This window comes from Aspergillus flavus, chromosome 7 (assembly GCF_009017415.1).
Source record: "Aspergillus flavus chromosome 7, complete sequence".
NCBI lineage: Eukaryota > Fungi > Ascomycota > Eurotiomycetes > Eurotiales > Aspergillaceae > Aspergillus > Aspergillus flavus.
Genome location: NC_092404.1, coordinates 2,353,107 through 2,376,739, shown reverse-complemented (window position 1 = coordinate 2,376,739; position 23,633 = coordinate 2,353,107). Strand labels below are relative to the sequence as shown.

Here is a 23,633-nt window from a genome sequence, read left to right as displayed (position 1 = left end):
TCATCCTAGATCGAAACTCAGTTTATCTCCTACATCAGCAGCCTCCCCGCATTCCTTCAACAATTCTGCACCGTATGTCTCCCCTCTAAGCATTTCTTCAAACCCCAGCTGTCGCTCCATCCTTGCTTGAGGGCGCTAAGTCCTCTCGATCGCCCTAACTAGCGGTACGATAGTCTGGAGCAACCAAACTTAGATTGCTGACCAAAGTGGTCCTCGCCTCCGCTAGAAGCTGGGGCCCTCCGACTTCCGACCAAGAAGAAAAAAAAAGAACCACAGTTCAGCTGCGCCAATGTTTACTACTCTTCCGTCGCAAAAACAACTCGGCTGAACCGACCGAGCAATCAATCTATACGCGTCCTTTTTGTTCTTAATAGTTAAAATTTCCCTCCAAGTATTCTATTCCCCTTACACTTTCCCTGTCTGCCCCCTTTCTTTCTTTCTTCCTTTCTGGGGGGTTTTTTTTTGGTCTCGATCTTTATCATCCTCACTATCTTATAGCCGGCCTGCATTTTACATTTTCTCTGAACACACGCACACACCTACCTACACTTTCCTTTGCCATCTTGACAGCAGCAGCAGTCCGTATTCCACATGATTGCCTGGCTTTTTAGGGCATCGCCTTGATCGCTCTCTGCCCACTATGTTTAAGGCCTTATTGGCCGGGGGCCGTTCGTCCGATGCCCGCAGCAGCTCCAGTTCTACGAGTAGTAGCCGTCGCAGAACAGAATCCAAAGCTTCTTCAACAGTGAGCCGCAAGCCCTCACGGGGTGACGACCGTGATCGAGGCTTGGGTGACCTGTCAGCCTACCCAACGTCTGGAAACCGCAGCAAGCGCTATGCGCCCAGTGCGGCAGGCGATTCCGTTGCGTCGAGCTATGCGACGGCGGAACCTCATAGCGTGATCGAACCTGACCGAAATGTCATCGAACGGGCACCGAGGCGCAGAGATACTGACGATAGTGAACGTCGCGATCGATACTCGGACAGCGATGGCAGCGATGACAAACCCCGACGCAGACGCAATCTCTCCCGATCGCAGAGTCGCGAACGAACCCGTGAACGCCCTGACAATACAGATGAGCTTGATAATGGAAACCGTGGAAGTCGTCATCGTCGAGAGAGGCGACGAACTCAGCCTGACGAATTGCCAAGTGTGCCCATCTCCGGTGCTGAAGCAGACTTGGCTCCGAAGGTGGGAACTTTTGACTATCCCCAATTCCCCCCACCGTTCCACAACACACATCCAGTGACATCTATGCCAAGCTCGCCCAACGTGCCCGGTGTCTACGACCCTCATGTACAGCAGCAGTTCCCGGGCCAGTTTCCGGCCTTCGTTGCCGAACCTAACCCACCAAACCCTGCAGGCGCAGCAGCTGATTACTACGGCGACCAAGGGCAGTCAGTCGCGCAACAACCCGGTGTTCGGCCTGAGCCACCAAAGATTATCCCCAATACTCAAGCGCACTTGATGCCGGCATCACCGCATCCCAACCCGCCGCAAGAGCCAAGTAGTATGGGACAAACGCCGGCAGCGGCTGACTATTACGCAGATGATACAGACCCAGAGATCCAAGCACCCGAACAATCAAGTAAACCACCTGCAGGGCCGACACCCAAACCTCCCAGACCAACTATACAAACTGAAGGGGTCTTGGGGCCTGCTGCAACCGCTACTGCGCATGACGAGGGCAGGCCCCAAGGTATTGGCTCTGGATCCTCTCCAATGCTAGAGTCGCCGACGCCTACGTCTGTCCCACTTACTGGTACAAGCCCCTCCAGACCGCCCAATGCTCAAGATATAGGTACAGCAGTTGGTGCTGCAGCAGCAACTGCGGCAGCAGGTTATGTTATGGGCCACCATCATCAATCATCCCTGAACGTAGAACATCTTTCTCAGTCTGGCAATCACAATAATGAGGAGGGTTTCCCGAACCTTGTGGGACCTGCTGGTCCATCTGCGTACTCGGACCAGCTAAATGCACCACCCCTCAATACTGCTGGTGCTGAGACAACAGCGTACGCTGCCGACCCGTCGCATCCTCATCATGCAGCTCTCTACCACGGAGCACCATTTCAGTCCGGGAGCATGGCATTCCAGCAACGCCAACGGGGTCCTCTGGACAAGTTCATTGATTTTTGGCGTGACGCAGAAGGGGTTGGTATGTTTGAGGATTACACAGAAACCATTGGTGTTTGCAGGCACTGTTTTGAACCGGGCACCTCTTCGCGCGACGCACCTCGAAGGCATTATTATAGACGCCGCCGTCGCTCTAGTGACCGCTACAGCAGTCGCTCACGAGTGGGCAAACCTAGTCGTTACTCTTCTTCAGAGGACGAGGGTCGACGTCGCAAGAAAACCTCCATAAGTTCTTGGTTGCCTGGGATGCTGGCTGGATACACGCCCTTTATAAAAAAAGACTTCGAGAACACCTATAGTGATCGATCCGGCCGACCTGCAAGCTCGCCATCGGATAATGAGAACCTATCAACGCTTGAGAAGCAGAGTCACACATCTCGTGGCGTCTGTGGGCGTTCACCCCGCCGCTCCTATGAAGGCCTGCGAGACAACGAATCTCGATGGCTGTCCCGCTCTACGTCCCGATCTTCGTCAAAGTCTGAGAAACATTGTGCACACCGAGATGTGGGAACTGCAATTACCGGAGTGTCTGAAAATCAGCCACGCCGCAGCCGGTCACCGCGGAAGACCAAAAGTCGGAAATCGTCATCTTCTGAATCATCCTTTGTGGATATCTCTAGACCATCCATGAAATCTGTGGGTGGCTTGAGCTCATTCTTCACAGCCTCTGAGAATCGTAGAAAGCGGCAAAGCAAAAAGCGGATAAGTATATTTTCATTCAACAACTCGTCATCATCCTCCCTAGATGCTGATTTAGCATTTGGGAATGGCTATGCCAAAAGACCGCCAGGGAAATCTAAAAGGCGGAGCAAGAAGAAAGACCAGGACGATGTGGATGCGGCATTACTAGGAATAGGAGCGGCAGCAACTGCAATAGCTGATTCAACTCATCATCGGAGTCGACGGACAGGTGAGGTACTCATTAAAAAAGAACCTACACCCACTCGTTTGGGTTATTCGTCGTCTTCTACCAATGACGACGCTTGGGAGGACGTGGACTCAGGGGATCAATCGTCGTCCAGTGTTAGTTCAGCACTTGCTTTCGGAGGTAGTGGACTCTATGGCAGTACTGCATCACCGTCTTCCGATTCTGGTACATCATTATGGGGCTGGAGATGGGGCAACAGGAAAGGCAAAAAGCAGAAGAGAACGAGGTCCAACGCATCGGAGAGTCGTTTCCCTACTAATGCTGCTTTAGCGGCGGGAGCTTTGGGAACAGCCGCATTAGCCCATCGCTATAACAATCAAGGGAGACGTACTAGCGAGGGCGCTGGAAGTGGTGCTGGGAATCTTCAACATGTGGCTCCAGTGCCCACCAGCGATCCTTCACAGTTTGACGCTGTGAACGTACCGCCTTCTCCCCCACAGCCGGTCATTCGCCCTAGAGGACACATCCCTCTTCAACAACCCCAACCTGTGGCACCGGTCTCTCAGGCTGTCTATACTTCGCAAGGAGAGACAATTCCTCCCTACACTGTACCATCTCGTCCTCCCCCGTTTGCCAATACACTTTCACACTATGACTACCAAGCTCATGGTTCTGGCCTTAGGGAGCATGAAATCCCCCTTTACCGTGATTTTACTGATATTCGATCAAACGTTAACCGGCCCCCTCGACGAAGTGACTCATCGCCTGTGTTTCACACGGAGCCTTTAGTGAGTACATCGGTGCCTAGTGCGAAACGTCGTTCTACCATGAAAGATCAGGGTTCCGTACAGTTTGACCTTACTAGGGAGCAAGCAGAAAAGGAGCGACGAGCAGATCAGTTTGAGCATCAAAAGCGCGATCATGGGTCCCAAGGAGTTGAACTTATTGATAGGGAGGCGCACGCGGATAAGAATCGATCAAGGCGCTACTATGAGGGACACCGGGATTCTGATTTTGGCCCCCAGGAAGGATACGGACGTGAACCTCGAGGGGAGAGAAGCCCAGCATCGTGGGATGATCTAGGTACATCTGCAGGTAGTGTACTTTCCGGTCAAAGCTTCAACGGTAACCCCTCCGAATCGAGCCAGAGGAGTCATCAGGAACGTTCAGAGAAGCGTCGCGCAGAAAGACGCCGTGCGTCAGGTTCTGAAATATCATCTGGCCTTCCCATGCCTGAACGTGCCTACGATGATGTTGACCAGCGCCCGAACCCGGTCCCTGCACAAGAACATTTTAAGACTTCAGTATTCCGTGATATTCCTCGCAAGAAGCCAGTCCATGACGATTATGCACAATTCTTCGCCCCCAAAGAGTTGCGCTATAGCCCTGACACGTACGCGCGTCGCGAGCCCGCTTCAACTCCAACTATCATAGAAGCGGAACCTGCAAGTCAAAAAATTAAGGCAACTGAGGAGCACCATCCAGAATATCGCGGTCTACCGTGGCCAGTTCCAAAGCTCAATGTAGTTGAGCCCACGCCTCCTCAAAGCCAAAGTGGCTCCGTCAGAGATATTGCCTCTCCGATTCCATCGCCGCCCGAGGTCCTTGACGATGATAGGAAATCAAAGCGATCAACAACAGGCTCCCGCGTATCTTGGGGTAAGGATGAGACTCGCGAGTATGAAGTCCCTTCTACATCCTCTGAACTCGACTCCGCCGATCATGATATTGTGGCAGACCGAGGACAGGAGAAGCAGAATGATAGTGGAGCCACCCGAGAAATTGCAGCCATTCAAGCAGATCTGCCCAAGGCCGCAAATGGGTACAATCCTGATATTGTAGTCGCAGCAACAGCCGGTGCAGCTGCTGAAGCCTTAGGTTTTGACCCTTCCCTTGTATCGGTCATCACGGAAAAGCTCGTCTCTCCGTCTAGAGCTGGTAGCTATGTGGGTGGGGCGGTAACACCCGATGATGGAGAGAAGCAGCCAATCTTAAAGAAATCCTTTGAGAACGGACCGCTTTACTCTGAGCCTGTGTCGATAAGCGACAGTGTTAGAACATTTCATGACGATCAACAACCATCATCAATTGCGCAAGAAGTGATCCAGCAGCTCAGCGGAGAGCAAGCCTCTGAGATGGGTGAACTTTCCGGAAGGACTGTGGAAAAACCGAATGAGGGCCAACCAACCTTGGTCTTTCGAGACGAGCGTTCTGGAACCAAGTCAGCTCCAGAGGAAGTTTCGCATATGTCTGGTGGATTTAGACTAGAGGAGTCAACCAGCCAGCGGGAGCCGCGTGGGAACACACAAGAACCAGTTCAGGATGATCTAAGGTCAATTATCCCAGCTGTCATACCTAGACATAGTGATACACCGATGGAGGGAGCTAATTGCAGCAAATACAGTCGCGATTCCGATATCCCTAGTCAGGCCAGTCCACCTGCCGCTGAAGAAGGCTCTACTATCGAAAAGAAGAAGCGAAAGAAAAGACATTCCAAGCGGGGTAGTGGTACTTTCGATGACTCCGTTTCTGTGGCATCTTCCCCAGCCAGAGTTGAAGAGACTAGTGACCGCGGCAGAAGTACGGATGAACAGACAAAGGAAAAGAGGGCAGGTGGTATCTTAAGTAATATATTCGGCTCTAAAGTCTCTGAGCCGCTAGCAAGCAGAAAGTCATCATCTGATAGCTATCCATCTCGCGAGGTTCAATCCGAAGTCGGACCACCGGATTCTGGGGAGTCTAGACGTCAACGGAGAGAGGAAAAGCGGCGACAAAAATACGGGGAATTAGCAGACTCGGGTAAAACAACGGAACGTGAGAAGGTATGGTTCTAGCTGTTTTCGTTGTTCGTAAACTGTGATTTGCTCAGTTTATTCCTATATTCGATTTTAAGCAAGGTGTATAACACATGTACTAAATACCTTCCTTTCCCTCTTCTTTGTACACAGGACCGGACAATATCGCAAGACGGAGACGACCAGCCGTCTTTTTTAGCTGGAAGCCCCGAAATGCCTTACCAGGTAGGCGATGGTGACCGTGAAGGTGCTTCGGGGCGTATCTCCTCGACGGATGCAGAACTCGCAGGATTGGGACTAGATGTTTTCGAACAGCGGCCAAGAAGTCGTTCGGCATCACCCCCTGCACCGGGGAGAACTATGGACCTAAGCCCGAAGTCTCAGAGTAGACCAAATTCACCCCGGTTGGCCCGGGGACATGAAGATGTCCAGGGCCAACAGTCACGGCGGTCGTCCGGAGTTCGACCGACAGAGTCTCCTACCGCCGTCCCCTTGCACTTTCGTCGACCGCCAACCACATCACCACGGGCTCATCGTTCATCTTCAGCCAGCTCAATTGCAGCGCCATCTCCTGGCTCTCCAACAGGGCGTTCTCGGCGTCCAGCTTCTGGTGAATTTATAAACTCACGAGAGATGCGGCCCCTGTGGCTTGTCGAGCACCATGGTAGCAAAATTGAAGTTCAACCTGAGGAACCGTTACCTTCGCTACCATCAAGTAAGACGTCATCAGTGAATGCATCCGCTGAGGACCTCGCATCTCTGCAGGATGAGAAGATCTGGGAAAAGTTTGATTTGAGCCCTAGTATTCATGGAGACCAGCGGCCTATTGACGTTGATATGCCGTCTAATTCCCAACACAGAGTGCTTGATTCCGAGGAAGTAACACCTACTGCCGCAAGTTTCGGTCAGATGAATACCAATCAACTACTTCGGAAGGATAAGCCCAAGTACGAGTTCCATTCGCCCTCTGAGCTTCTCCAGGATCCGTCCACATATCCAGAGCTGCCCCCTTCTCCAACAATGGGGGCTCTTCCTTCTGCCGAGGGCTCTGCAGTCGGTGTAAAAGACGATGGCGGGCTGGAGCGCAACCTGGATAGCCTTCCACCTCTACCTTTGTCCCGGCCTGCTACTCCTAAAATGGAACAGATTCGTGCTTCGGATTCTGCTGAAGGACATCTGACTCGAGAGCTCACAGCTCCTGACCTTGAAGCGCCGAGGATCTCCGGGGATGTTGCTCCTTCTGCAGATGGCGACACGACTATCATGAATGTACTGAACGTTGATCTACCGGAGCTTCAGCCATCTGACGAGAAAACGCCGACAAAAGCCACCCAGAGTAACATTGAGTCAGGCGATGCTCTAATGTCTGATGAACCAACTTCCCGGGATCTGTCAAACGAAGTCGTTCCCGTGCCTCCGGCTGTCCAAATCCCAACAACAGAGGCAATGGAGAAAGGTAGAGAGAATCCAGGATATGCAGCTACTAGCCCTACTGAAGTTGTCAATTCCACAATTGCAGATCCTTTGCTACCTGCTGGTGAGGAACGTGCATTGTCTGCCGAACCGTTACAAGCTGTAACTACTGGCGAGACAAAGGCGGGAATTAGTGATACAGCAGATGAGATAACACAACCACAAGAGGCACAGCGTGGAATGAAATCTGAGCCACAAAAGTCTGCAACAGGGGATAATGAATCATTGGGAAGCGCTGAGGCTAAACCTGAATCTAATCCCAACCTCACTTCTGCCACAATCATTTCTGTTGAAGGTGAAGAAACAGAGACTGTTGACGAAGCAGCAGTGACAGAATCAACCAAGCCAACAAGGGAGAGCACAGACAAGGCTGCCGACGAAGTAGCTCAAGCTCCCACTGAAGAAGGAGTAGTGGGTGCTACATCTCCAAGTTCATCGAAAAAGAAGAAGAAAGATAAAAAGAAAAAACCCAAGAGCGTGAATATACACGAACCGGAGTCACAAGATACCCCAGCCACAGCTCTTGCAGCCCTTTCAACCCCTGAAGACGTTGAGGAAATAGATGAAGCAATTACTCAAGGAGAATCTTCAATTGAACAGATTTCTTTACCAGAAGGCACCGACAAACCCTCAGAAGCGGAGGTAGAGTCCGCCATTGACCTCTCCAAGCCACACGAGGCAGCCAATGTACAAGCACCTGTGGATATGCCTATTTCTGAGCCCGAGCCTGTTGTGGATATTATCAAAACCGAAGACGCACTTGCTACTGAGGACGAGCTTGCTGTGACGGCCCTAAAATCCGGGGAAGAAGCGGATACACAGATAAAAGAGGGACGCTTGCCCTCGGACTGGGAGCCTACTGCTCAGGCCGTAAACCCACAAAACGTCGTTGACCTAGCGGCATCCACGAATCCATCTAAACAGGAGCCTCCTTTGGAGATACCGCAGCCAGAAAATGCTCACCTAGCTTCAGACACTTCAGCAACTGAACAGAAACCCAATCCAGAGGTCTTGGTGACAGATGTAGCGCGGTCAATGCAAGCACCCGAGGCCACTACGATCCCGGTACAAGGGTTACCCAAAGCTGAAGATGCTCCTATCATCACAGACGTCCTTTCACCTGAGCAGGCAATGCCTAGGGCGGAAGAAGAAGCTCACCAGGAAAGTTTACAGTCGGATAAAATGCTGGATTCAAATGCGAAGCCAGCGGCTACCGACAGTGAAGCGGCCGCGGATATAGATGTCCTTACCAACAATTTGGAGACTGACGAGGACAGGAGAAAGGTGAGCAAGAGCTTTGATGCAAATGAGAGTGTCAAAGAACTCGGTGACGTGGAAATCGTGACGTCCAGCCAGACGGAACCAGAGGTTACTTTGCAAGCAAGTGAGGAGCTTTCGAGATCTGCCATCGATGATTACCCGCCTGTGAAAGAAGCCTTACTGCCTTCCGAAGAAATCACCTCCAGCTCTGAGCATCCCGTGCAAGGTACAATGGAGGGAGCTGAAAGCCTGGAGTTAAGTGGGCAGGATGCTGTCCTACCTGAGACCCCCTTTGAACAGCCAGAACTACAAGAATCGACAGAACATAATACCTCTGTCCGAGAGGAAGCCCCTGGAGTTGTCTTTGAACCTAGCTCTGCAGTACTAGAGCAATCTACGGAAGCTGCGTCTGTGAGGGGTGAGAATAGTTCTGCAGCAGGTTTGCAGGAGGGGCTATCTAGTGAGATGAGTGCCGTTGACCCTGCGCCGGTCGAATCTGAATCCGGACCATTACAACTGGAAAGTGAGCAAACTACCAGAACAGACGAGGCAAAAGCACCTATGGAACCTAGCTCCGGACAGATATCGCCAGAACAACAGCAGATGCAGGGTAATCCTGCGCCTGTTGAACCAATATCTTCTCCTGAGCCGGCGGCTGAAATTGCTGACGCTGGTACAAAAACTCAAGATGCTGACGTTACCGACGCGCAAACTGAAAATTCCTTATCGCGACGAAACTGCAACAACATGGAGAAAAGTAAGCGCGATAGTGATACGGAGCCACCTGTGGAGAAGGTGGGGGGCGATGTTCCACCTGATGTGCCGTCTAATGACGGAGCCACGCCCCGGGCGGAAGACGAACCTGCTATACCTCCCAAAGAAGAGCCTGAAGCGAGGCAGCCCGAGGAAGCCCCGGACAACGCACACGAGGGTGCTATAAACGTTTCACCTGAAACGATGTCTGGTGCTGTCGCAGAGAGGCCAATTGAGTCTCAAGATGCTGGGTCGGCAGAGACGGCCCAAAAAGCCGGCTCAGAGGAAGCTCCGGAGGGGCAGCAGCCAACGAAGAAGGGCAAAAAGAAAAAGAAAAACCGCAAATCCATATCTTCGGATCCTCAAGCTGTGGCTGATGCGGAGACCCAACCTCCACTCTCCGCTGAGGGGCTTGCTGCCGAGACCCCACTGGCGGAAACAAGCGGTGTGGTGTATCCCACGGATGACAAACATATACCACAGGACGCTACTGCGACTAATGAGGTAGCAGAGACGACTGAAGCAGTAGATGCTATTCCAGCAGCAGAAAATGAGTCCAATGTACCTGTGGAGAACCCCGCTGAGACCAATCATAGTACACCACATATAGCTGAGCATGTCCCAGACGATCCTGTGCCTGATGCCGAACCTGAAGCGGGGGGATCTACACCGGCAGGCAAGAAGAACAAGAAGAAAAAGAAAAAGAAACAAAGCTTGCCGTCCTTACCCGACGCTCATGTAGCAGCTTCTGAACCCACATCGAACACAGAAGTTGCAAGCCCAAACATAGACATTCCTGTTGCTATTGAAAAGCCCCCAGCCACGGAGGGTCAAGAACTAGTTCAGGAGGAGGCAACCGGAAGCGAACAACCCCTCGACGTCACTGAAGCTGTGGAAGACACGGCTTCACCAGAAACAGCGCCCGCGATGAGTGCTGCTGAAAAGAAGAAGACTAAGAAAGAACAAAAGAAGCATCGCAAATCCGCTTCGTTGGATGAAACACTAGCTTCTGACCGCGCTCTTAATCCGAGCCCAGAAAATGCTTCCTTAGAACGTGATCCAACCTCTGTTGGAAAATCCGCCCCTAGCAAAGAACCTGAGGAACATGGTGCTTCAGCCGAGGAACCAACAGTTGTAGATGAGTTGGCGAGTGAACAACCTCGGGTTGAAACGGTCACAGACACAGAACCCGCCGTTGCGTTGAATGAGGGCTTGGACGAGCAATCCCAAGAACCTGCCCAGCAAGAGCCCGAAGAAACGCCCACAGACATTGCTGGTGTTTCAGCAATTGAAGCAGGAAATCTAGAGCTCGGCCAAACACAACATACGGATCATACACCATTGGATTTCGAAGGTACCCCTGAGAATGAAAAGCATTCAGGAGCCGATGCTGAGGAAAGGCACATGGTTGAAAGAATGGGTGTCGAGCAAGAGACCACGGGTGAAAAGAAAGTTGAGGTAGAGTCTGGGGACGCCACGCTCGATGCTGCGCCAACCATGAATGCGGACACGGCTCTGGAACAACCTAAGGAAGAAGCACCAAGCGAGGAAGCCGCTCCCGAACAGACTATAGCTGCCGACATCCCCTTGACTGACATTGTTCCGCAAGACACTATGGAGCAGCCTCAGGAAGGGATGTTAAATGAAACAGCTGTGGCAGAACAGATTAAAGATGCTGACATTCCCTTGGTTGATATTGTTCCGCAAGACGCTCCAGAGCAGCCCCACGAGGAAGCACCAAGCGCGGAAGCTGCACCAGAACAGACTAAAGATACTGATATGCCCTTGATTGACGTTGTTCCACAAGACACTCTGCAGCAGCCTCAGGAAGGGACGCTAGATGAAACAGCTGTACCAGAACAAACTGAAGATGCCGAAATCTCCTTGACCGATGTTATTCCGCAAAACGCAGTTGATGGGGAAGCTGAACCTCCTGCTCCCAAAAAGTCTAAAAAGGATAAGAAGAAAAAGAAAAAACAACAGTCAATTTCCTTGGCAGATGATCAGCCTGCGGCCGCTAGAGAAGAGATTGTGGAAGAGCCTTCTGATGCGCGTTCGGATATACTTGAAATTCCCGAGCAACCGCAACTTTCTTTCCCCGATAATGTTGCAGAAGAGTCACAACATGCTTTTTCAGAAAAGCCTACGCAACAGCCGGAATCAAATGAGCCAGAGCCCACTGAGTCTCCAGAACAGGTCGACCTCACAAGGCCTTTAGAGCCTGAACCTATGGCGGATACTCAGGAATCAGTCTCCAAGAAGAAGGCCAAGAAGGATAAGAAAAAGCGCAAATCTGTTTCTTTCGCAAACAATGAACAGGAGGCTCCCACGAAGTCATCTGAAGCTACTGAAACAACAGAAGCGAGTCACCATGTTAGAGAAGCTAGCCAACCTCCAGAGCAGACAAATGAGCAAATGGCAGAAGCCAGTAGCCTAGTTCAAGAAAGCCAGGAAAATGCTGATAATACTACTGCCGACGAGGTACAGCCTAGAGAAACAACTTCAGACCTACACAAGGGCGTTCCTACAGTCGCACTTGGGGAGGATGGGCCAGAGTCGAACAAAGAGGTCGTACCACATGACGAACAGGTTACTCAGCCGTACAATGATTCTGTCACCGAAGCACAAGCCAGCACATTAGGGCCCATAGACCCTGATCCTATGGGTCAGACGCCGTCGGTGGCGAGAGAGCTAGTCAATGAAACTATAGTTCCTGAAGGAGGATATGCCAACGATGACGCCTCTGTGACCGAACCCCTTGAGGAACAAGTACAGCAGGGTACAGGTATTCAGACCGCCCCAGAGACTAGCGAGAAACATGGTGTCGAGTCCGCTCCGGAAGCTTCCGTACTCGAAACACCCCCTACTTCCGTGCAGGAATCTACCGTGGTAGTCCAGGAGGCCGAACAAGAGAGTGGCTCTTCCAAGTCCAAAAAAGACAAGAAAAAGAAGAAGAAACGCAAGACCCAAGAAACAATTGAGAACGAGACATCTGTTGTACCTGAACCAAGCATTGAAGAGGCACCCGTACAAGCTGAAGAGGATAACGGTACTGCAGCCCCAGGGGTTATCGAAGAGGTAATTGAGCCGGATAATGCTGCGAAGCCTTCCGAAATTTCCAGTCAAGATGTGCCATCTATGGCACCGGAGGGTATTGTCGAACATGCGCGAGCTGAAACCGAACAGGTAGTTGATGGTACTGTTCACGAAGTGAATGAGTCGGAAGGAACCGAACAGCAGGCGAGGGAGCAGCCTGAAATCGCCAAGAATGATGGCGCACCGGCTATGTCGGCGAAAGAAAGGAAAAAGGCGAAGAAGAAGGAGAGAAAGCGTCAGTCAAAAAACCTAGATGGTAGCGGTGCTGCCTCCACTGCCGCGGAGTCTGCCTCAATTGTACCGGAAGAGAAGACTCAAGGTCCCTTGATAAATGCGAGCACCACTTCAACTGGAGATGTCGCGCATGAGGCAACGGCAACCCAAGTCTCCGCTGGATTGAAACCCTCAGACCCTTCGGTTGATACGGCAACCCTACCTGCTGAAGATGACGGTAAAGAAAATCAGTCCCACGGCACCGAGTCCCACGGCGAAAACGATAAGAATCTGTTTTGGACTGATCACATGGTATCTTCGCAGGTAGATCAACAGCAAGCCACTCCCGTCGACTCTCCTACCAAACCCGTGCCTGAGAATACCGAAGCCGAAAAGGTAGTTGTCTCCGGCGAATCTGTCACAATGTCTGAGCAAATCGAGGTAGGAACTGAAGATCATGCGTCAACAACGGAGCAGGAGGCCACTAGCGAGGCAGATAGGGTTTCCCTCGAGCACCTGCCCGCTGAAGACGTTTCAGCGGAAACAGACGAAAGTGGCAAGGTATTTACACCAAACTGGGACGAGTTAAAAACCCAGCGAGATACGACTGCGGAAACCACAGGCCAAGGGTCTAGGAAAGATACGATGCCGGCCCAGACAGATGAGAAGCTTGAAGAAAAGGATCAAGAAGCAGTGCCTGAAGCATCTCTCGTTGCTGTTGAGGTGCGAGGTACTTCCGTGAATGATCCGCTAGCAACAGATGAAAAAACAGTTTCTCTCTCTCCTGCTGAAGCAGGGGTTCCCGGAGACCTGCGAGAGACAAACACCGGTTCAGCTATTGACGTTGAGAAACCTGAAGCAGTAGCGCCTTGGAAGGATTTACATCAGGCGCAGCAACCAGACGATTCTCAACCGGAAGATAATTCTTCTCAGCCTAATCTAGTCTCTACGACATCAACCGATCATGTCACGCGCGAAGCCAAAGATTCGGAATTGGAAGTTAGCAACGCTGGACCAGCCACTGAAAATGACACGAATGAAGATAAGACTGCAAGCCCCAGAGAAACGAGACTGGAGGGAGTTGATCTTGTTTCAGACTCACAAACAGTGGAAGAATCACGCTGCAGTGGTGCAGAGGTGACTAACAAGTCGAAGTCTGCTGAGGCCTCAAGTGAGATACAGGCAGAACCCCAGGACTTATTGCCAGTTAGCTCAGGCGAGGAGAACAGGGAGGACAAAGAAACGCCCTCTATGTCAGATACGGCAAGAGAGAAACCAGATGGTAGAGAGACAACCGCTGAACTTCCGGAAGCCAACAAAAGAGCAACTTTAGATCCCGTGGAATCCTTGGGTCCTAGAAGTCAACCATTAGCTGAGAAGGAACTGCAAGCCAGCATTGAACCTACACCGGAACAGTTGAACCACGAAGAACTGAAGGGTGTGACTAAAAAAGGTGAAGAGGAAAATATGACACAAACTTTGAGCCGTAAAGCGTCGAAGAAACAAAAAAAGAAAGCGAAGAAACAAGCCAAAGCAACGTCAATTGAAATGGCTGATCCCTCACCCGCAGAGTCTAAAAGAGGGATAAATGCAGGGAGCAACCTTGAAGCAGTGGTCGGCTCCACCGCAATAACTGGTGCCGCTGAATCCAGCTTGGCGCCTGGAGAAAAGCCCATGCAAGACCAAGTGCAAGGCCCACAGAGCGTGTCAGGCGTATCGAAGCCGGTATTCGAGGCTGTATCTGCAACAGAAGAAAGAAGTCCGCCTATGCCTAGGGAGGTTCCTGCCCAGACTCAGGCCACGCATGAGTTGCAGGAGGGAGAGGACAAAGACGCTGAAACCCAAGGAAAGTTGAGCAGTCAGACTTCCGAGGGAGGTGATCCTGAGGCAGCCGAGGAGCGGATTGGAGGGCACTCTACGCAACAGGAAACTCCAGCTCCCGGGACCGTATCAAAGGAGGTGGGAGGGAGATCGAAGCAAGAGGCTGGGCTGCAGATTCCTGAGCGAGCAGATCAACCGGCATCAGGGGGAAATACCGAGTCTACTGAGGTGGCCCTGCTTGTTCACGAAGCAAAGCCAGAGAGTTCAGAGCCTCCAATGACTGAAGTAAGCACCGCAGAAAAATCTCCTTTCGAAGCATTATCTCGGGAGAACACGCAGAAGATTGAAGAGGACCTCAGCGTAGAGATCAGGGAGCCAGAAGAAATTGGAAGTACCAGTGGAAAGGCAAACGTGAAGCCTTCCCAAGATCAGTATCAATCAGAGACATTGGCAACGGAAAGGTCTGCAAAGGACGATGAATGGCCTATGATAGATTGGGAGAAGGAAAAAGTTGATGCTTTAGAACAGACTCCCCAATCTTCACCTGAAGCTGTCGCGGCCCCATTTGAGCCAGGTATTGCCGATTTCGATGAGTTTGCTATTCCAGAAGGGCTAACCAGATAATCAGACGAGTCGGCTGAAGCCATAGAGGCGAAGGCAAATATGGGGCCGCAAGGACAAGATTCTGAGGCGAAACTTGCGACGCCAGAAGAGCAATTTGCCCCGTCAAGGGAGGAGCCCAAAACGGAGCCAATCTTAGAAGCGGCCCGCGAGCATTCCCTAGACGATTCTATTTCAGGGAAGCAGGCGATGGGAGACACTGGCTCGGTTTCCCAGAAGCAAAGCAAAATTGCCAGTATATTTCCCAACTTGGAACGAGGGTCATTTCGGCGACCTATCACCACCAAGTCGTCGGAGTCTGTAAAAGATGGGGCTGAGGATGAGACCAATGACCAAGGAGCGAGTCGCGGAGACGCGATGCAGGTCTCGGAAGCACCCATCGCTGCCACTTTTGGTAAGGACAACGACCACATTGCAAATCCTTTTATGGCTTCAGAGCGGACAACTACTGCTACGCTAGAGGACTTACCAGGAGGGACTACAGTTCATGATATCCAAATGCCAGTTGCATCTCGTTTAGCTCAAGGAAACCACAAGAACCCCGAGGATGTCCTATATACAGAAGCTGAATCAGCTGGGACGGGTTCTCTTGCGCGGGAGATTCCATTATACGAGCCAACACCAATCCACGAGCAACCACCTACATTTATCAGCTCCTCGTCGAATGCCATGTGCATAGATCGGCAAGCCAGCCCCGGGTCTCTCCGTCAGCTCGGCCGCAGTCCGTCAATCCAGGGGACGTGCGACCCCTCCCCACGACCAAAGCCATCGGAAGAAGCTACACTACCTGCACAACCAAACAGCACACTGCCATCTTCAGCCTTTAGGGTGCCATCGGTGGTAGACAGAGGCGCAATCTCCCCTCCCCGGACCCCATTGCAACCTATTGCAGAACATGAACCAATTGATCGGACAAGGACCCCCATAGGAGTCATGCATCAGGAACAGGGAACGCCCTGCTTGGAGATGAAGCCAGAACATGTGCTTCCGCGGCCCGAGACACTGATCAGGAAATTTACAGACAACGCTCTGGCGCGCCAGGCATGGCCTACTCTTGACAAGGATGGAGATCAGGACTTTCATATCAGGAAGCGTGGTTCAGCCAGATCTATTGACCATGAATCGCCTACGGGAGCTATTCAAACGCCTGAAAGAGGCGTACCAATCCTGAGACCGAGCAGTATGGGTAGCATTAAAAGCGTGCACAGCGCACACTCCCAACGGTCGCTACGACGAATGGACCGCAGCGCTAGCGGTGATTTGCGGACGGCGAGCCAAGCACAAACAGGCGCCCGCCAATCATCGCGCAGCCCCCAGCCACCGCCTGTCGAGCCCCCTCCTTCCGATTTCAATATTGAGCACATAGCTTCCTCCTCTTCCTACGACCCCGTCACCGATAAGGGCAAACGGCCCCTGCGAGACATGGCTGATGTTTACGTAAGTATTCTTGGTTACCATATACTCTTTCTTGTGGTTCAGTCAACTCACGTTTGTTTACCTAGGAGGGTTGGGGGGAAACGCCGAACTCGCCTCGGTCGCCTAGCCGACCGCCCAGCATCCGGCACCGTCGAAGTATGCAGCACTTACAAGAACTTGAGACTCGCCTTGACCAACTCGTTTCGGAAAATCGCTTACTTGTTGCTGCACGGGAAGCTGCTGAAGACAAGCTCCGCAATGCAAGTGTTGCTCGTCGCAAGAGTGACCATGCTCTCAACGAGCGAGCTGCCGACTTGCGGGACAGGGAGGCTGAAGTGGAACAACTCAAGAATTCAGTAGAATGGCTTCAAAAAGAAGTGTCCCGGTTGACTGAAGAAAATGAAGGGCTGACTGTCGCGAACTCCAACATTACCGTCGCCCATGCTGCCGAGATACAAACCATACGGGCGTCATCAAATCGTGAGTTAGACGATTTACGCCTACAGAACCAGCAGTTGTCGAGCGAAATGCAAGATAGAGTACGTAAGGAGATCGATGCGGCGCTTTCTCAGAAGAATATGGAGCTGCGCAGGCTGCGAGAGGACTTGGAGAGCGCCCGGGACAAAGTGAAGGAACTACAACAGCAGATCGCCGCATCCATGCAAGATAGCGTGTTAGTCTTCAGGGATGAGGATTACTTCGACGCAGCGTGCCAAAAGCTGTGTGGCCATGTTCAACAATGGGTGCTACGCTTCTCTAAGCACTCCGACCTGCGCCGCTGCCGCAAGCTGGACGATATACAGGACGAAAAGATTGCAGACAGGTTTGAAAATGCCATACTCGATGGATCCGATGCTGATGTTTATCTCTCCGACCGGGTTCGTCGACGCGACGTGTTCATGTCAGTGGTAATGACAATGGTGTGGGAGTTCATTTTCACTCGCTACCTGTTCGGCATGGACCGTGAACAACGACAAAAGCTCAAGTCCATTGAAAAACAGCTAGGTGAGGTAGGCCCGCGCGGTGCAGTTCATCGTTGGAGGGCTACTACCCTAAGCCTTCTCTCAAAGCGGCCTGCTTTCTCTCGGCAGCGTCAAAACGATACAGAAGCTGTGGCCTTGGAGATTTTTGAGACGCTGTCTCGTCTTCTTCCACCACCGAGCAATGTAGAGCCCCAGCTTCTAGAGTCCCTGCGCAAGGTACTGCGGGTTGCAGTTAACCTATCTATTGAAATGCGCACGCAGCTGGCGGAATACATCATGCTCCCCCCACTACAACCTGAGTACGATACCAATGGTGACCTTGCACGGCAAGTTTATTTCAATGCGTCCCTAATGAACGAGCGCAGCGGCGAAACTACTTCAAATGAGGAATTGGAGTCCCAACAAGCTGTGGTCCGGGTTGTCCTATTCCCTCTGGTAGTGAAGAAGGGCAATGACGCGGGTGAAGGCGAAGATGAAGTAGTCGTTTGCCCGGCGCAAGTACTCGTTGCACGTTCTCCTAAAGACAAGAAGGTTACCAGAATGCTCAGTGGTGACCGAATGTCCTTGGATGGCACCAGGTCCATTCACAGTATTGCTCCGTCGTCGACCATGGACATGAGCAATGTGATTTGAGGCGTCACACTCGATCATATCTCGCCATGAGTTGACTTCGACCGTTGCTGTGGACAAAATCATTGAGGAAACCACAGAATGGTTATATTTCCTTTTGGGATGGGAACTGGTATAGTGCTTGGGGCGTCAAGGTCAAGGATGGATGGTTGGATAATGGGCAATACGGTTCGGAAACACAAAAAGGTAATCATAATTACGATGGGATTGGGATTTGATTTTTATTTCTTATTTCTTTTTTCTTTTTTTTTTCTTTTCTTTTTTTTTTTTTTGTCTTGCTTTACCACTGTTCCTTTTATGATGACTATGATGACTGCCAACATCTCCGTCTACTTTTTAGAGCTTATGATGTCACGCCCTGTTTATTTCTTCACTTCTTGATATAATGACTGCTTTCTATGTACATGGGAGACGAGTTGGATTATGTTCATTATGTAAGGACTCTCGTTCGAGAGCATACTTATATGATGTACTTGTGTACTTATATTTTTTTTCTATTTTGATACCATGCAATGTCAATGAATTAGGTTTCATGGGGCCCGTAGAGTAGAAAGGCGGAATGCTGACCTCATACATCATACATACCGAAAGTTAAAGCGCAGAACAAGAACCATCGTGGGGCCTAAGTGACCCAGACCAAACCTCCAAAAACTGGGCTGTGCCTTGACCTCCTTTCCTACGCACTCTCTCACACTCAACACTCACACTGTCCATTCGACACCGTCTTTTATCCTGCAGCTCAGGCGACTATTATTATCTTCCAACGAGCGTCTCTTTTATGGAGTCCGCCCTTGCTCTTACTCATTTCCCCATGTCCCACCGCAACTCGCCACAGGTTCCATTTTCGCCAATCGTTGCTTCTCGCCCCGTGTTTCGGTGAATTGGCCTCGACAATGCTGGATTCTGTTACACTGGGCCTATCACAACTGCATATACGTTGAATTGGCACTTGGTTCAGTCCGGTACTTTATTACCCAATTTAGGGTTGACTTGTGCTCTAGAAGGGAGATAAGCATACTCGGCTTTCTTCGGTCTGCCAATCATCACGGATACCTCGCGTTCTGCACCCTCCGATCAGCATGGCTGACGCTCCATCTGCTGCGTATCAAACGAGTCCCAATCATGGGTTGTCTTCTTCACAAGATGGCCGCTCCGTCAACTCACGTCCAGACACTCGCCCCTCCACTACCTATGATCCCTTAGCTTCCGAAACGACCCAAGACCCTCAGATAGATAGCAAATCGACCACGGGAAAGCGCGCGAAACGGAAGAAGAAACATCGGAAACGTCGTAATCGTCGGCAATCTTTCATCAGTGCCGAAGATCCTCATGCCGGAGCTCCTACTACCCCGGGCCCCGAAGTGGAACACATGGCTATGATGGCGGATCAAACCAAGTCTCGAGGCGCGCTTCCGTTCTACAAGCTGGGGAGAGATTTAAGTAGCACTAGTCTGGAAAGTGAAGCTTTACTGGACCATAGGTACGTGTTGTCTTTGATGCTAGTGTCTATGCTAGTTTTATTACTGACCTAAGTCCGGAACTGCCCAGGAATCAACCCATGATGCGGCCGCGCAGAGACAGCCGACTTGCTCAATCTTTTCGACCCGGGTCCTTGTCCACTACAATCCGTACCGGTGATTTGGGCTCTCGTAATCAGCCGTCTGGTACAAGAACTCTTCCCGTGGATGATGACAGCGATGGCCCTGACCCTGTGGATGATCGGACACCGTTGATGCGTCCGTCATCCGCTCATAGAGCCAATATCTCTCGATATGGAACCGATTCAAAGTCAAATCCATTCAGTTTTCGCCAACGACGTTCATCAGTCCAAACGAACTCGTCCCGATGCTCACCTCGTCGTATCCCGAGCCCCGGGTTTCCCGAACAGGATCGCGATTACGATATCAACAATCCACCATCGATGCCAACTTCGCCGAAGCTTAGAGCCGATATGGGCTATGATGATGCGGTTGTGACGGGGGCTGATTTTGACTTCTCATTGGCCAAGTCTATTGACAATCGGATGGAATCGATGCCCCTATCACACGACATGGTGATCGATGTTGAAAGCGGTACCAATCGAATCCGAAGCTCTCCTCCTTCCGTGTCACCGCGGCATCGCCCTCCGCAAGAAGGTCTTCTTCGACGTCGAACTTTGCCTGCCGAAGAAGATGTTTGTTTTCCGACTGAGGAAGTATCTGAACTGGCCGATGAGGACGCAGCAAGAGCATCGCGTGAAACTGAGCGTCGGAGACGGCGGCGCAGAGAATGGCCCGATTTGTCAGTTTTGGAGGAATGGAGCCGGGAGGAAAAGGAGGAGCGCACGGGTGACTTTCGAGCAAAGAAGATTAGTGAGCCTGTGCTTATTGAGGGTCGTCTGCGCCCACAGTATCAGCTCTGGCGACGGGAGGAAGAGGAGGCTCCTTATCGATTCACATACTTCAACGAGGAATTCCAAAGTACGATACACGCCCAGACAATATCTGAGCTAGTACAACCCGGAAGCAGTTTCCGCGAGCTTTTTATCCCAGACCCTCCCGAATTAGAAGTTTCTTCAGAAGACGAGACGGATTCCGATCATGACCCTGAAGAAGAACCCTTTGACAATAAACATCACAACAACCATGGTTTTGATGGAAACCGGACTTCACCATTTATCAACAGCCACCATGACAATATAGACGGTTCAAAGCAACAACCTCGTATGTCCATCATCAGCGAAGCTGTATCTGAAGCACGCACGTCAGCAAATGCCTCCCCGTCTCGACGGCCGTACCAACAAACGAAGCCAAAAAAGTATGGGCCCCGGCCAACCTTCTGGCTTGACGTTCTTTGCCCTACGGATGCAGAGATGCGAGTGATTGCCAAAGCCTTCGGGGTCCACGCGCTCACGGCAGAGGATATCATGATGCAAGAGGCACGGGAGAAAGTTGAACTGTTTCGGAATTATTATTTTGTCAATTATCGGACCTTCGACCAAGACCCAAATAGTGAGAACTATCTGCAACCAGTGAATATGTACGTGGTTGTGTTCCGGGAAGGAGTCTTGTCCTTCCACTTTTCTCAGACACCTCACCCGGCGAATGTGCGCCGGCGAATCCGTCAACTAATGGACTACTTAATCCTCAGTTCTGATTGGATATCGTATGCCATAATTGATGATATTACTGATGTCTTCGGCCCGCTGATCCAGTCTATTGAGGATGAGGTCGACGAGATCGATGGCATGATCATGAAAATGCACTCCCCTGAGCCGGTAATGGGCCAAAGTAGCAAGCTAGAGGACGATGGGGTTGAAGCTTCGACTACGCTAGCTCCAGGTGAAGTGCTTCGAAGGGTGGGGGTTTGTCGGAAGAAAGTAATGGGCATGTATCGACTGCTGAGCAACAAGGCAGACGTTGTCAAAGGCTTTGCCAAGCGCTGCAACGAGCAGTGGGAAGTGGCGCCGAAGTCCGAGATTGGCCTATACCTGGGAGACATCCAAGATCACATCATGACAATGACGAGTAGCTTGACCTACTACGAGACGTATGTCACAACTCCTCTTTTCTAGAATACTTATAACTGATCAACCATCAAGGCTTCTGTCCCGAGCACATTCCAACTATTTGGCACAGATAAACATTCTCATGAATGAGCGCCAGGAACAGACTGCGGATGTATTAGGCAAGTTGACCGTGATGGGAACAATCGTTCTTCCACTTAACATTATCTGCGGCATGTGGGGGATGAACGTCAAGGTACCGGGTCAGGATGTGGATAGCTTGACGTGGTTCTGGTCGAGTAGGTTTCCCCTTATTTTCACACAACTAACAGCCCCTTGATCTGATGATAGACTGACTAACATCCTACCCTTGATCAGTTACGGCTGGTTTGATCATTTTCGCCTTTGCGTCATTTCTCATTGCCAAACGGGTGTATAAGATTGTATAGTTTGCAATGCAATAGCGCATTGCACCTTAAAAATCAGTTTATATTTGTCTAAAGGGGTTTTGGTCTTGCAATAATTGGGCCCCTGTATTGAAGCTATATGCGGTCATGTATTACTGGCTAGATCTCTGTTTAGGCCTGTATATAGATCTTTCTTTTCTTTTTTGGGAGGGGGTGGAAGGAAAAACAAATAATAATAAAAAAAACAAAAAAAACAAAAACTAAAATTGAAATTAAAATTAAACGTATATCACAAGAAAAATAGAAGAAGGTTTCTTTCCCCCCTTCTTTATGAACTTGGACATGGTTGGTTTCTCTTTCGAGTTCAATCAAAGGCCGTGAAGTTTTGTTTATGTCTGTATGAAACATAACCTTTACCCAGCATGGACTGATTTGATTTGTCCGTCCCCTTCTTTTGTCTTCCATTTTCATGAGGTCATGATGACTAGGGTGGAATAAGTTGAGTAATTCTGGGACGGTTCTTTTCGTCCCGTTTCTTTTCGGTAACCGTAATTTTCCTTGGGTTGAATAACCTTTTTAGCTTTTTTGGACTTACCGGGGGAGGTTCCTTCTTCATCATTACCGCATCGATCTCCTCCTCTTCCTCCTCCTCGTCATCATCCTTACTCTCTTTTCTCATTCTCATTCTCTTTCCTCTCTACCCCCACGGTCACTTCCCTTTCTCTACTACCATCCCGACTGTATACTACCCTTCGGTCCTCCTTATCATTCGGGTGTTCCTCCGCGCCAGTGCCCACCGCTAACCCATCCTTGTGGGTGCCTTCCTGCCTGTGCGCCCCAGATCGTGCCCTCGGCCTTCCCACACTAAAGCTTTCGTTCCTTGACGTGGGCCCCTGTCATTGGCCTCGGTTTCCCCCCTCCCCTGAGTGGGTGGTCGTTAGTCTAGTCTACTATTCTTTCCTTCCATTACCGTCCTCCCGCACCCGGTTTAGTCAACCACCTAAACCTCTCTGGCTGCATTCGCTTCGGCCCTGCGAGAGCGACTGGTTTGAATCTGTGATTCCTTGCGTCTCACAGTTCGTTTGTACCTATTGGAACCGCTGTCGCCATTCCTGAGTGCTCCGTGAGCCCGAATCGATAATAGCCGATACCCACGACTCTCAGATCTCGTCCGCTGCCCAGGGCCGGTTCAAACTTCAGCGACTTTTTGACGTTGGTTGCGATCGACGGTAATTCCCGTTGGCTAAACGAGCTCGGAGCTTATGTTCTAGACGTTCCATCTCACCGTCTTCTGATCAAGTTATGTCCACGCTTGCGCCCGCAACTTTGACTTCGGTCTGCCTAGATTATTATTTGATTTCTTGAACATTGCGAATCATTCACCCTACTTGTCGCCTACAGACAACTTACGAAATCTGACTTTTCCTGTGGTATTCTCCTCGTCAGCATGTGGCCGTCGTCTATTCGTCCAACTTCCTCGCCCGTGTAACGTGTTTTTGTGTGCGACAAGAAGATCATCATTGTGTCGAATCCGTCGACCTCTCAGATCTACTCTTTTCGAGTCAAGAATCTCCTGACCTCTCTGTTTTCCCTTTTTTTTACTTTATCTATTTTTTCTTTTTTCTTTTCCTTTTTTTTTATTATCCTTTTCCCTTCTCAATCGCCTATCGTGGTGT

The 23,633-nt window shown here is 50.8% G+C and overlaps 4 protein-coding genes across 4 annotated transcripts; 2 read left to right on the top strand and 2 right to left on the bottom strand.

Annotated features, from left to right (window-relative positions):
• Positions 1 to 698: 698 nt before the first annotated feature.
• On the bottom strand, positions 699 to 1,111 carry F9C07_6020 (uncharacterized protein; the record flags this gene model as incomplete). The annotated part of the gene is made up of 2 exons (XM_071511421.1): positions 699 to 873; positions 1,008 to 1,111. The coding sequence occupies 2 exons, from the start codon at positions 1,109 to 1,111 to the stop codon at positions 699 to 701; spliced, it is 279 nt and encodes a 92-aa protein (XP_071367073.1).
• Positions 1,112 to 1,442: 331 nt separating this feature from the next.
• On the bottom strand, positions 1,443 to 2,248 carry F9C07_6019 (uncharacterized protein; the record flags this gene model as incomplete). The annotated part of the gene is made up of 2 exons (XM_071511420.1): positions 1,443 to 1,598; positions 2,021 to 2,248. 2 exons carry the CDS (start codon positions 2,246 to 2,248, stop codon positions 1,443 to 1,445), a joined length of 384 nt encoding a protein of 127 aa, XP_071367072.1.
• A 1,986-nt stretch (positions 2,249 to 4,234) lies between these two features.
• Positions 4,235 to 22,332, top strand: F9C07_2086503 (uncharacterized protein; the record flags this gene model as incomplete). Its single annotated transcript, XM_041294893.2, has 4 exons — positions 4,235 to 5,827; positions 5,954 to 14,990; positions 15,045 to 16,474; positions 16,540 to 22,332. 4 exons carry the CDS (start codon positions 4,235 to 4,237, stop codon positions 18,067 to 18,069), a joined length of 13,590 nt encoding a protein of 4,529 aa, XP_041150553.2. The 3' UTR covers positions 18,070 to 22,332.
• Positions 18,237 to 22,332, top strand: F9C07_2146418 (cora family metal ion transporter). Its single transcript, XM_041294892.2, has 4 exons — positions 18,237 to 19,546; positions 19,615 to 21,594; positions 21,647 to 21,849; positions 21,929 to 22,332. The coding sequence occupies exons 1-4, from the start codon at positions 19,146 to 19,148 to the stop codon at positions 21,997 to 21,999; spliced, it is 2,655 nt and encodes an 884-aa protein (XP_041150552.1). The 5' UTR covers positions 18,237 to 19,145; the 3' UTR covers positions 22,000 to 22,332.
• Positions 22,333 to 23,633: the final 1,301 nt, after the last annotated feature.

Excerpts from the sequence above, each read along its gene's own strand:
- F9C07_2146418 (XM_041294892.2), top strand. The coding sequence starts at position 19,146 with ATGGCTGACGCTCCATCTGCTGCGTATCAAACGAGTCCCAATCATGGG. Across the intron at positions 19,547-19,614 it reads GAAGCTTTACTGGACCATAG|GAATCAACCCATGATGCGGC; the intron begins GTACGTGTTGTC and ends GGAACTGCCCAG. Across the intron at positions 21,595-21,646 it reads AGCTTGACCTACTACGAGAC|GCTTCTGTCCCGAGCACATT; the intron begins GTATGTCACAAC and ends TCAACCATCAAG.